Source organism: Alligator mississippiensis, chromosome 9 (genome assembly GCF_030867095.1).
Source record: "Alligator mississippiensis isolate rAllMis1 chromosome 9, rAllMis1, whole genome shotgun sequence".
Taxonomy (NCBI): Eukaryota; Metazoa; Chordata; order Crocodylia; family Alligatoridae; genus Alligator; species Alligator mississippiensis.
This window is the reverse complement of record NC_081832.1, coordinates 37,278,163-37,291,037: the sequence shown is the minus strand read 5'-3', so window position 1 is coordinate 37,291,037 and position 12,875 is coordinate 37,278,163. Positions and strand designations below refer to the sequence as shown.

Genomic DNA, 12,875 nt, shown 5'->3' with positions numbered 1-12,875 from the left:
GGGGTACATGTACCCCCAGTTGACTACCCCTGCTCTAAAGCATCCATATGTAACCTGAAACACCTCATTTAGAAGTGCTTCTAAATAGTATCTCTTTCCTTCAGGATTAATTTTGGAGTGCTTCAGCCATTTTTGAGCCCTTCAGAAGGTGCATGTCTGTTTGGCCTGCTTATTTTAATACTTCAAAGACATTTGAAGGACTTCAAATGCTATATGTCTGTCCACATCCTAAGACAGGGGCTGGAAATTCTTTCAGGTGGAGGGCCGCTCACCGAGCTTTGGCAAGCTGTTGAGAACCAAAGGGTAGCCCTGCCCCCTAACAGGTGCCCCACCCCCTGGACACCATCTTGTGGCTGGAAGTCCCACCCCCTAACCTCTAACTTTTGCCACCAGAAGTCCCTCCCTTTGCTCCTGGAATTACTCCTTTCAGCAAAGGGTTTTGCCATCTTGGAACCAGAAAAATACCAAATTATATTCTAAAAAGCGAACATCTACATTCATTAATTAATTTCAAAAAATATTTTTGTCCTGGTTTACATGCATTTGTGTAGTGTGCATAGAAGTGATTGCATAATAGCTTAAAATGAAGTCTTACTCTTGTATATTGTAGTGGGATGGGCCGCATGGGGGGTAGATATAGGTTTGTGAGGGGCTGTGGTTGTGTGGGTATGTGGGGTGTGCCTGTGTCAGTTGGTGTGGAGTGAGGGAGCATGTGGGCGTGCGTGTGGATACGTGGGGTGTAGGTGCATATGAAGTTTGTGGGGGGCTATGTGTGAGGGGAAGGTAGCTGGGGTGTGTGAGGGGGTACAGGTGTCTGCGTGTATAGCGGTGTGGGGGGGGCGTGGGTGCAAGTGTATGGTGGGGTGTGCATGTGGGACTTACCCTATGAACATACACACACTCACACACGCTGCCCCTCCCTACACACACAAACTGCCCCTCCCTACACACACACTCTGCCCCTTCCTATACATACACACATACACATTGCCCTTCCCTACATACATGCACACACTGCCCCTCCCCACACACACACACACACACACACGTTGCCCCTCCCTACAATGCCCCCCCCACCCCCCCCAGCGCACCTTGTACTCCCTGATTTGCTGATGCAGCTGGGAGCCATGTGGTGCTGGAGCAGTGCAGGGGCAGGAAGGCAGTGGGTAGGGTAGGGTGGGGTGGGGCAGGGGTGGGCTGCTTGGTCCTGCTGGCTCCTCCTTGGTCCTACTGCCCCTAGCTCCCGTCGTCTTTGACAGGCAGGCAGGAGCAAATAAATCTTAATTTACTAATTTTTTTAGGAGACCCTCAGGCCGGATAAAATGGCCTGGTGGGCTGGATTCAGATTGTGGGCCGTATTTTGCCTGCCCCTGTCCTGTGGGAAAATTTCCTCAGTGCTGGTTCTTGTTGTGACTGGCTTTTGTAAATCCTATTTGCATTTTTTTAAATAGCCATTCATACTATTCTGGCACACTTTATGTTTTATAATAAACTCATTTTATTATCAATGCTCCATAATAACTATTATGGCAGGAGCATCACACGATATGCTATGTGCAGCAAATCAATTCCCCCAAAATATGCAATTTACAATATTTAAGAGGTTATGCTCAGTTATGGTATCAAGTTTAAACCAAACCCAATATATTCCCCTATTTCTGTGCATCCTTCAATAAACCTCTGCCTAGGCTACACAGCACTGTAGGATTATCATGTGTTTAATGATGTAGTTTTGCCAACTACTTCATAGTAGAACCACCTCTTAATAGTCTGGATCCTGTCTGCTCCCTATGAGGTAATCCTGAACTGAAAAAATGACAGTAGGAAATAGTTCAGGCACATTTAGCATTTTTAATGTTTGTAACTGCTGAATTGAGGAGAGATATATTTATTCTTTCAGCTCCTATTGCTCAAAAGTGGCTACGAACCATGGAATAAAGTGTGATTTTTAGTTCATAACAAAAGCTCCATGCAAAAAAGGCACATAGAAGTAATTATTGTAAAAAAAGAAAATATAATAGAGGTTATTCTTGCAAAATCTGGTAACTAAAATATAATCTCTTTTTAAAAAAAACCCAAGCTATACTGGTAATACTTTATAAAGTTGAAATAAAAATTGTTAGTTTTTCCCTCATAATCCAGGCAACAAGCAACTTTGATGCAAATTGATATAAAAGGGTCTCCCTTAATCTGACAGAAAAGAAACTGTCTAGAACAGGGATTGGCAACCTACAACCTGCAAGTTGGATTCAGCCTGGTGAGCAATTTTACCCAGTCTACACAGCCTGGATATCATCAGCAACTCTGCAGTGAGGCAGGGTTCACATGTGCTGCTGCAGCAGATGGTTCCAAAGCACCGACCCGCTTTGGACCAAGCTGCCATTATTCTGGCCCACTGATTCTGAAAGGCTGACAACCCCTGGTGTAGCACAATGAAGTGCAGTAAGTGTTGCATATTGGCAAATATGATGTTGCTATGTTCCATGGAAACTTGTGTTCCTTATACTCATCATAGAAAAAAAATGTTACCTGGATGGCAGCTTTTGGCAGACTGACACACCGTATGGCAAAGATTGGCAACCTATGGTCCTTGAGCCAGATCTAACCTGCAAAGCCACTGGATCCAGTCTGCAAACATAGAGCTTTGGTGGCATTCAGCAGGCTTGGGGGCGCTTCCCCTTGCTGTAGTAGGAAGAAGTGGCAGCAGGGTCCTAGCACACACCTCCCCACTTCTACCCAAGTTGGGTCATTCCAGCCCGCAGCCTGAAAAGGTTGCTACTGTTGTCATGGGAGTTTTGAAATCAAGCTTACACCAAGCAATGAAACTAAGCTGTTTATGTGTTATTCTTGCAATATGGAGGTCAGTTTTGCTATTTCTATTGAATAGCTTACTTTCATTAACTCATTCTTCTGCCAAAAACCTGCCAGCAGTTACATTTTTTTCATATTTATATTTCTCACTCCTAACATACACAGAAAGCCAAGGATATAAAACAGACACAGATCAGAAGTGATAGAGAAAAAATATATGCAGAGATGCTCTCCCAGTTTTGGGGGAAATACACAATAAGCATGCTCTAATTTATACTTTCTTTGCTTCAGGTAGCTTCACAGGGGTCCATCCCTGCATCTTGTAATAGGACACCAACTGCTTAGGAACTTCAGCCAGGACTGTCTTGGAAAGAGCTTCCTGAGGAGCCTGTTGATGGAGGCCAGTATAAATAAACCAATATTACAATACATAAGTGGCTCGTTTATACATCATTCCCTTAATACAAGGAAGGGCCCATATGCCAGTGTCTCCAGCTTCAACTCCCATGGATTACTAGGGACTAAAGTTATTCTGAAAAATGATTACAGCACTATCAATATAATGCATAATGACATTTTAGATACATTTAGGGGCATGTATTTGCTTTCTCTCCCAGTGAATTGTTTGTTAAAAGAACTAAAATTTTGATAAGGAGCCCAGAAATCACCAGAATCAATCAGACTGTGGTTCATCCATATTTTGAAGTGGTCCTTCTGCTCTATTCAGCACTGGTGAGGTCTTTCCTGGAGTACTGTGTTCAGTTTTGGGTATCAGATTTCCAGAAAGATGTGGATAAATTAGAAAAAGTCCAGGAGGACAACAAATATGATTAGAGATCTGGGAAACATGACTTACAAAGCAAGGCTGAAAGAAATGCCATTATATAATCTGGAGAAGAGAGGGGAGAAATCGGTTACAATCTTCAAATACCTGAAGGGTGTTTAGAAAGATGGCAATAGATAGACTATTGTTTGTAGCCATGGGAAACAGGAATAGGAGCAATGGTCTCAACTTGCAGCAGGGGAAAATTAAGTTAGACGTTAGAAGAATTTTCTCGCTATGATCCTGGATAAGCATTGGAACAGGCTACCCTAATAATCTTTATTCTTGGAAGTTTTTAAAAGCATGTTAGTTAGACAAGCACTTGGCTAGGTTGGTTTAGTCAGGGACAGTCCTGCCTTGAGCAAGGGGTCAGACTAGATATCCTTCTGAGGTTCCTTCCAGCCTTACTTCTAGATTATTCTATCTGGCCAACGTTCCCTCTCTTATGTCTAGCACCAGAGTTTGAAAAAGAAGTACTGGAAATCCTGCAGCTGGGGAAGTTTCTTTTTTGCCATTCACATTCAGTTTGTGGCTCACCTCAGGGCATCTTTTCCATTATCTCCATTTTTTGTCCTTCCCACCCGCTCCTCCATATAGCAATTTGGATGTTCTTGTTATCCAGATACTGTATTTCACACTGTATAAGTTGAGGTTTGGAACCAAAATATTTACCTTTACATTTCTACCTCGACTTATACACCATATCAATACTTTTGACCCCCACCCCAGCATCACCTAAGCTCAGCCCTGACTCAACCCAACCCAACCTTCTTCACCTACCGACAGCATCCCTATTGCTGGAGACCATGGGACCTGGGCCTAGCCTGAGTGTGACCTGTTGGCCTTGGCATCACCATGGAGATGCTGCTCAGCCAGGTGCTGAGCCCGGCCCCATCCCCTGCAAATGGCAGTGCCTGAGCCACCCCACTGATCACCAAGCCGGGCCCTGTCCCCTGTGAGCGGCACTGGGCTCAGTCTGGTGCAATCCTATCCCCTGTGAGCAGCGCCACGTTTGACACTCAGCTGGCGTGGCTCAGGTAGCACCAATCGCAGGGGATGGGGCCACGCCAGCCAAATGCCAAGCCTGGCTGCATCCAGAGTGGCACTGTCTGGGCCACACCAGCTGAATGCTGAGCCCAGCTCTGCCCCCTGCAAGTGGTGCTGCTGCATGTGTTCACTCCCCAGGTGCCTGACCTGCAGTGGGGCACAGGGACTGATATAAGTTGATCTCATATTTCTGATCCAAAAAGTTAGGTCAACTTAAACACCGGATCTATGAAACTCCTAACTTTTTGGATCAGAAAAATGGGGTCGACTTCTATACAATGTTGACTGCTCCACTGAGAAATATGGTAAATAAATGTCTCAGTCTTTTTTTTTCAAATCTTGCCTCAACTCTGGCCCTATATCTTGCAGCAGTGAAAACCACATGCTATGTTCTATGAAAAAAAAATTCCTTTTTCACTAATAATTTTTCTGCCTTTCAGTTTTATTTACTGACTACTTGTTCTTGTATTTTGAAAGAGAATGAACAGACATACCCAGCCAATCCTCCCTATAATCCTCTTTGTTATTCTATGTTTTTATCACATGTCCTCTTATTTGTCCCTCTCTAGGGTAAACAGCTGCAGTCTTTTTTGATCTTGCCCTGTGGAAGTCTCTGTGTCTCAAATCTTTTTGTTAAATTGTGAGTAAATGCTAATATTCACTTCAGGAAGAGAGAAACAAGCAACAAGCTGATATCTAGACTGGCTTGATGGCAAATCATTCTCCCATCCTCCTGTGTTTTGTATGTAAAGACTAGACTAAACCGGATAGATTTGTCAGTATAACTTAAGGTGCTAATTCAAGCAGATGCAACTGTATTGATATAATCTCTCATGTGGGTGTACGTCATGCAACAGGAACAGCTGCAAGAGTAATATGGAGGCCCACTTTCTGTAAAAAGGTTACTTGTTTTATGCATTAATCATATGATTAATATGTTTCCTAGACAAATGCTTTCTCTTGGATCAAATCTGTAATGACTGTATAGAGTAGGCAAAGGATTAACAGGATAGGTTTTCTTCCTAAAACATTAAAAGAAAAGGTAACTTACATTTTTGAACCGTCTGAAAGGCACAAACTGAACAATGTCTCGTGCGACTGGTTCATTTGTCAAGGACCTTAAAACACCATTGTCGCCATCAAGGAATTCCATGGCTTTGAAATCAGCATTGCCAACTCCAACAATAATAACAGACATAGGCAGCTTAGAGGCACTAACAATTGCTTGCCTCGTTTCATCCAGATCAGTGATCTCCCCATCTGTGATGATCAACAGGATGAAATATTGCTGCAAAATATTAAATCATGCAATCAGCAAATTTAATCCAAATATTAGGTGAAGAGAAGTCTCTTTCTACCGGAAGGGAAAGCAGTTAGTATTGTGAATAAGGCAGAGGACCAAGCATTATATGAACTAAGTTATATTCCTAATTTTGTTTTTCACTATGATATCCCCTGGAAGTTATTTTCCTTTTTGTACCTCAGATCTCCCACAAAGGTAGTACTAACATAATATTTCAGGAAGGGATTTTGAAACTTAGTTCAAAGATGTTTATAAAGAACTCCACCTTGTGACAGAAAGCAGTTGAGAACAGCAATGTACCACGACAGCAATCAAGTGGGCTGCAAAACCTGATACTGGATGCTGTTTTGCTTGCTACTGCTATTATTACATAAAAGAACAAAAGAACTACCATATATTTACTTTGTTTTAAGGACAAGGGAAAACACCTTTTCTCTACTGCTGCAGGGAGCAGAATACAGACCAATTGTCTGAAGTTGCAGCAAAGTAAGTCTAGTTATCAGGAAAAACCTCTTCGCTGTTAGAACAGTCAGGCAGTGGATTAGACTGCCTAGGGAAGCTGTGGAATCTCCATCACCAGAGGTTGGATAAGTGTTTGGTCAGTAATCATCTAGGAGGAGCTATGTCTGTAAAAAGAAAAAAGTCAGAAGCCCAGGAGCTCCACCCCAACTCCCCTCTCCCCGCCCAATGCAGATTGCTGAGAGATTATAAAAAACTCTGCAATCCAGACCAGGAGGACAGGGATGATCCTGCCTCAAGCACAAGAGTTATACTAGATGACCTACTAAGGTCCCTTCCAACCCTACTTTTCCATTACTCTGTGACTGGGGGGCTTGTATTTCTTGGTGGTCCTAGGTACACTGCCAGTGTATGACAAAAAGGTCTGTTTCTGACTGTGACAAGTACTAGATGCGATGAAGTAGGGGTGCTCCACCCCTGGCCCACAGGCCAGATATAGCTCCTGGAACCATGTCATCCAGCCAGCAGGGCTCCCCAAAGGTCTGAAAATTTGACATCGGGGAGTGGTGGCTGCTCTCCTGCTGCCAGATTTGCAGAACTGTAGGGAGCCCTGTGAACTGGATAGCTTGGCCCTGTGTGCTAGATCAGGCATGCAGGGCAGTGTAGGCCCAATCCTGGAGTGGAGGGACAGCATGGGGCCCAAACCCTGGATACAAGGTGGTGTGGGGTCCCAGGGGCCAATCCTAGTGCAGTGCATGATGAGTGGTGCACAGTGTGTGCGGCTGGGTAGGGCAGCACACAGCACCAGGACCTGATCTCACTATGTGGGTCTGGGAAGAGGCAGTGTAAGGCCTGATCTAGCCTGCAAACTAGCTCTGTGCCACTCATCTGGCTTGTGGGGCCCAAAGGCTTTAGAGGGAGAGTACATGAACAAGGCGATGACCTGGTGCGGGATCTGCAGGTACAAGGTAACCTAGGGGATAGTGACCATCAATTGATTGAATTCACTATCCGGTGTAGGGTGGGAAAAAGTAACCAGCAGGGCAGGAGTGCTAGACTTCAGAAATGCTAACTTTAATGTGCTCAGAAGATTAGTTAGTAAGGCATTGAATATCAAGAGCATTGGCGAGATGGGAGTTCAGGAAGGGTGGTTGTTCCTCAAGGGAGCAATTCTTCGGGCACAGAAGGAGACAATCCCATTGGCACAAAAGGGGGCAAAGGGGCCAAGAAACCCTCTTGGCTAAACAAGGAAATCCAGGAAAGCCTAGGGGCAAGAAAAGAGGCATACAGGCTGTGGAAGCAGGGGGGTAGTTACCAAGGAGGAGTATACCTCCTTGGCTCACACTTGCAGGGAGTCAGTTAGGAAGGTCAAAGCAGCAATGGAACTCAGGCTGGCAACAAAAATTGAAGACAGCAAAGTCCTCCTTCAGGTATATAGGGAGCAAAAAGGTGGCACAGGGTAACATAGGACCCCCACAGGACAAGCTATGGCAATTGGTGACAAATAGAAGGGACAAGGTTGAGCTCTTCAATAGGTTTTTTGTCTCTGTATTCCTGAACATGGATCAAGACAGATCTCCCAATTTCATTATAGATAGGCACAGGGGGAACACCAGCCCACCAACGGTCAGCAACGACCTAGTAAAGGGACACTTGGAGGGGCTGAATGTGTTTAAGTCAGCAGGCCCACTGGCATGGCTGTTTGAGCACTCATGGTGCTCAGGTCAGGTCCAAGAGGACTGGAAAAGGGCCAATGTGGTCTCTATTTTCAAGAAGGGGAGGAAGGAGGATCCAGAGAATTATAGGTTGGTTAGTCTCATCTCTATCTTTTGAAAAAATTATCAGGGATCACACTTGTGGGAGTCCAGCAGGAAAAATAATGCTGAAGGGCAACCAGCATGGGTTCATAGCAGATAGATCCTGCCTGACTAAGCTTGTTTCTTTTTATGGCCAGGTCACAAAATGCTTAGATGCAGGAGTCGAGGTAGATGTCATCTACTTGGATTTTAAGAAGGTCTTCAATACGGTATCTCATCCTATTCTCATAAACTGTGGCAGCTGTGACATAGATGACTGCACGGTCAGATGGGTGGCAAATTGACTTAAGGGTCTCACCCAGAGAGTGGTGGTGGACCGGTCGGTGTTGACCTGGAAAGATGTGGGCAATGGGGTCCCCCAAGGCTCCGTCCTTGGACCTGTGCTATTCAATGTCTTCAACAGTGACTTGGATGAGGGCGTGGATAGCATTCTGTCCAAATTCACAGATGACACAAATCATGGGGTAAAGTAAACACACTAATGGGAAGGGATTGAATCCAGGCGGACCTGGGCAGGTTGGAAAAGTGGGCAGAAAAGAATAGGATACAGTTCAACAAAGACAAGTGCAAAGTGCTGCATCTAGGGAGAAGGAATCACCAACACACCTATAGGCTAGGGGAGGACCTTCTCAGCAGCACAGCAGCAGAAAGGCATCTCAGTCTCATAGTTGACTCCAAGATGAATATGAACTGTCAATGTGATGAAATAATCATTAAAGCTAACCACACTCTATCATGTATTAGCAGGTACATCACGAACAGGTCCAGGGAAGTAATACTTCCTCTCTATGCAGCATTGGTCAGGCTGCAGTTGGAGTACTGCATCCAGTTTCCACTGCTGCACTTCAAGAGGGATGTGGATAACCTTGAGAGGGTCTAGAGGAGGGCCATTCATATGGTTAGGGGCCTGCAGGTAAGGCCCTAAGAGGAGAGACTGAGGAACCTGGAACTCTTCAGCCTCTGTAAGAGAAGGCAGAGAGGGGATCTTGTGGCCATTTACAAATTCATCGGTGGAGGGACCAGCAAGAAATAGGAGGTGATCCATTTACCAGGGCACCCCTCAGAATAACCAGGAACAATGGCCACAAACTGACAGAGATTTAGGTTGGACATCAGGAAGAACTTCTTTACAGAAAGGGATGCCGGAATTTGGAGTAGTTTTCCAAGGGAGGTGGTTCTCTCCCCTACTTTGGGGGTCTTTAAGGGGAGATGGGACAAGCACCTGGCTGGGGTCATATGACCCAGCGCTCTTTCCTGCTCAGGGCAGGGAGTCAGACTCGATGATCTACTGAGGTCCCTTCCAGCCCTAACAACTATGAAACTATAAGGCATATCTGAGTAATCCATTCCCTGTCATTTTTTTGTTCTCTTCTGGACTCCTTCCACTTGGTACATGTCATTCTTGAAGTGTGGTGCCTCAAACTGGATATAACATGACATCTAAGGCCTTACTAGTGGCGAGCAGAGAGACTACTTTGATCTCGAATATATAACACTTTTGTTTACACTTTTCTGAGACATAGTTAACCCATTCCATTTGTGATCTAGTATAAATCTCCATATCTTTTTCTGCATAACTGCTTTCCAGGCAGTCATTCCTCACTTTGTATTTGTGCTTAAGTACTACCTAAGTACCCTTAGATACTTGTGCCCCTGAGGAATGAAATGGGACAGCTGATAACTGATGCTCAGGACCAAACCAAACTCCTGAATGAATACTTCACGTCGGTATTCCACCAATCCAAGGGTGTTAGCTTGCTTGACAAGATACAGGATCATGGTGGGGGTAACCAACCTCCCCATAGTTGGTGTAGATCTTGTGGGGGAGCACCTACAAAGGTTAAATATCTGCAAGTCAGCAAAACCAGATGAACTACACCCGGGGTTGCTAAACGAACTGGCCGATGCCATTGGTTGCACAATGACAAAGTTACTTGAAGACTCATGGCACTCAGGAGACGTCCCAGAAGACTGGAAGAAGGCCAATGTGGTGCCCATCTTTAAGAAAGGCAGAAAGGAGGACCCAGGAAATTACAGGCCAATCAATTTGACCTCAGTCCCTGGTAAAATCCTGGAAAAAATTATCAAAGAATCCATTACAGACAGGCTAGCAGAAGGCAGTATTCTGAAGGATAGCCAACATGGCTTCATCACAGGCAGATCATGCCAGACCAACCTCATTTCCTTCTATGATCAGGTTACTTGCCACCTGGATAGGGGAAATGAGGTTGATGTCATATACCTGAACTTTAAAAAGGCCTTTGACCTGGTCTCCCATGAAGTCCTCATGAAAAAATTGGGAAAATGCGGCCTCTACTACTTTATGGTCTAGTGGCTAGGTAACTGGCTCCACAGTAGGACCCAGAGAGTATTGATTGATAGAAGAGAGTCATCATGGCAGAGGGTGATCAGTGGCATCTCTCAGGGACCAGTACTTTTCAACATGTTTATCAATGATTTGGATTCAGGTATTAAAAGTGAACTAGCAAAGTTTGCTGATGACACCAAACTATGGGGGAGCATGGTCATGCTTGAGGACAGGCTGGCAATACAGGCTGACCTGGACAGGCACATGAGATGGGCAGACCTCAACCTGATGTCGATTAATATGGAGAAATGTAAAGTGCTCCATCCGGGGAGAAATAATCCACAACACACTTACAGGCTTGGCAGTGCTATGCTTGCTAGCACTACATCTGAACAAGACCTAGGTGTCATGATACATAACAAAATGAACATTAGCCACCAATGCAATGCCGTAGCTTACAGAGCTAATTAAACATTGGCATGCATCTACTGAGGCATCTTGAGCAAGGTTAAGGATGTCATCCTCCCTCTCTACTCGGCCTTGGTGAGACTGCAGCTGGAGTTGTGTCCAGTTCTGGGCGCCGCATTTCAGGAAGGATGTGGAGAAGCTCAAGAGAGTCCAAAGGAGGGCAACACACATGATTAGAGGCCTAGAGACCAAGGAGGCTGAAAGACCTGGGACTGTTCAGCCTGGAGAAGAGAAGACTCAGAGGGGACTTGGTGGCAGCCTATATCAAGGGCATACATCAGGGCCTGGGGGAGCATCTGTTTACCAAGGCGCTGGAGGGGAGAACAAGAAATAATGGGCACAAACTGATTAAAGATCGCTTCAGGCTAGACATAAAGAAAAACTTCTTTACAAGTCGAGTACCGAGGGTTTGGAACAGGCTTCCTCCAGAGGTGGTACAGTCACCCACCCTGGCACTCTTCAAAAAGCATCTTGATGCCCAACTTGCTGGGGTCATCTGATCCCAGCAGTCTTTACTGCTCAAGTGCAGGGGGTCTGGGCCCGATGATCTGTAAGGTCCCTTCCAGCCCCTAACAACTATGAAACTATAAGTAGTAGACTTGCACCTTTTGAACTGGATCATATTTATTTCAGATAATCCCTCCATATTGTCTAGAGTATTTTGAATCCTAATCCAAAATGCTCACAACCCAACCCAGATTGGCATTATCTACAAATTTAATAAGTGTACTATATTCCATCATTCAAATAATTTATGAAAGTATGTTAAGCAGTACTAGATGCAGGACAGATGCCTGTGGAAGCTCACTTGATATACCCTCCTGTTTGACAGTTAGGCTATCTATATATGTTGATTTTTCAACCATTTATATAACATACATTTGTATATTTCACAGTAGTTTTACCTAGATCCTATTTCCTTAGCTTGCTTATGAGAATGTCACAGAAGACAGTAGCAAAAGCTCTACTAAAAATCAAGATACTTCACATCCACTGTTCTTATGCCCAAGGCATGTTCAGTCATAGAAGAAAAATACATTTGTTTGTTTTCTCGTCAAATCCCTGTCAGCGGGAATTTATGACATCATTATAGTTTAAATTTTTATAAACTGATAGGTTTATTGACTATTTGTTCCACTGTGTTTCTGGGAATTAGGAAGGCTAATCCACACTACAACATTTTGAAAGAACTTCAGCTCTGCAGTCGCACTGAAACTGCAGACCCCTTTTTTTTAGCTGACATTTAGCATCACCTCTCCTGAATCAAGTAAAGTTTCTCTTACTGGTGCTGGGTTGTGCTGATGCAACAACACTTCTTCTGCTCCAAAGCTAGCACTGGGTATCTCTACACAATGCTGCCTTGGTGCCATATAGATATACCCACAGTACTCATACTTTGGACCTCTATATAGAGGTGCTGGAATCCTATCTTAGAAGGGAATTAAACTCTTTATTTTCACTTTCTTCATCTCACAGGATTGCCCAGCACAGGCTGAAGGCATGTGAAAATACTCAAATGCCTTTTGCAGGCTACCATAAGGAAAGCTGTGTGGCCAGTGCCACACCTGCAGGGTTTTATTCTTGGCTTCATGCTGTTCAACACCTTTATCAACAATTTAGATGAGGATGTGGAAAGCACACTGGCCAAGTCTGCAGAGGAAACTAAGATATGGGAAAAAGCGGTCACACTAGAGGATAGGATGTAGATCCAAGTGGACCTGGACACATTGGAAAGGTAGGCGGAGCAGAAACAGATGCAGTTCAATAAGGATAACTGCAGAGTGCTTCATCTGGGGAGGAGTAACCCATGACATGAATGTAGGTTAGGAGGAGATGTTG

General features: G+C 44.6%; 1 protein-coding gene across 5 annotated transcripts in view; it reads right to left on the bottom strand.

Moving 5' to 3' along the window:
- Positions 1–1,831: 1,831 nt before the first annotated feature.
- CPNE1 (copine 1) overlaps positions 1,832–12,875 on the bottom strand; it is an 87,579-nt gene continuing 76,535 nt past the window's right edge. For all 5 annotated transcript variants that reach the window (XM_014598369.3, XM_014598371.3, XM_019485572.2 and 2 more), the window contains 2 exons: positions 5,733–5,969; positions 1,832–3,199 (listed from right to left, as the gene is read on the bottom strand). In XM_014598369.3, coding sequence (XP_014453855.2) covers positions 3,083–3,199; positions 5,733–5,969 — 354 coding nt within the window. In that variant the 3' untranslated portion in view covers positions 1,832–3,082. The remainder of the gene's footprint in view (positions 3,200–5,732; positions 5,970–12,875) is intronic.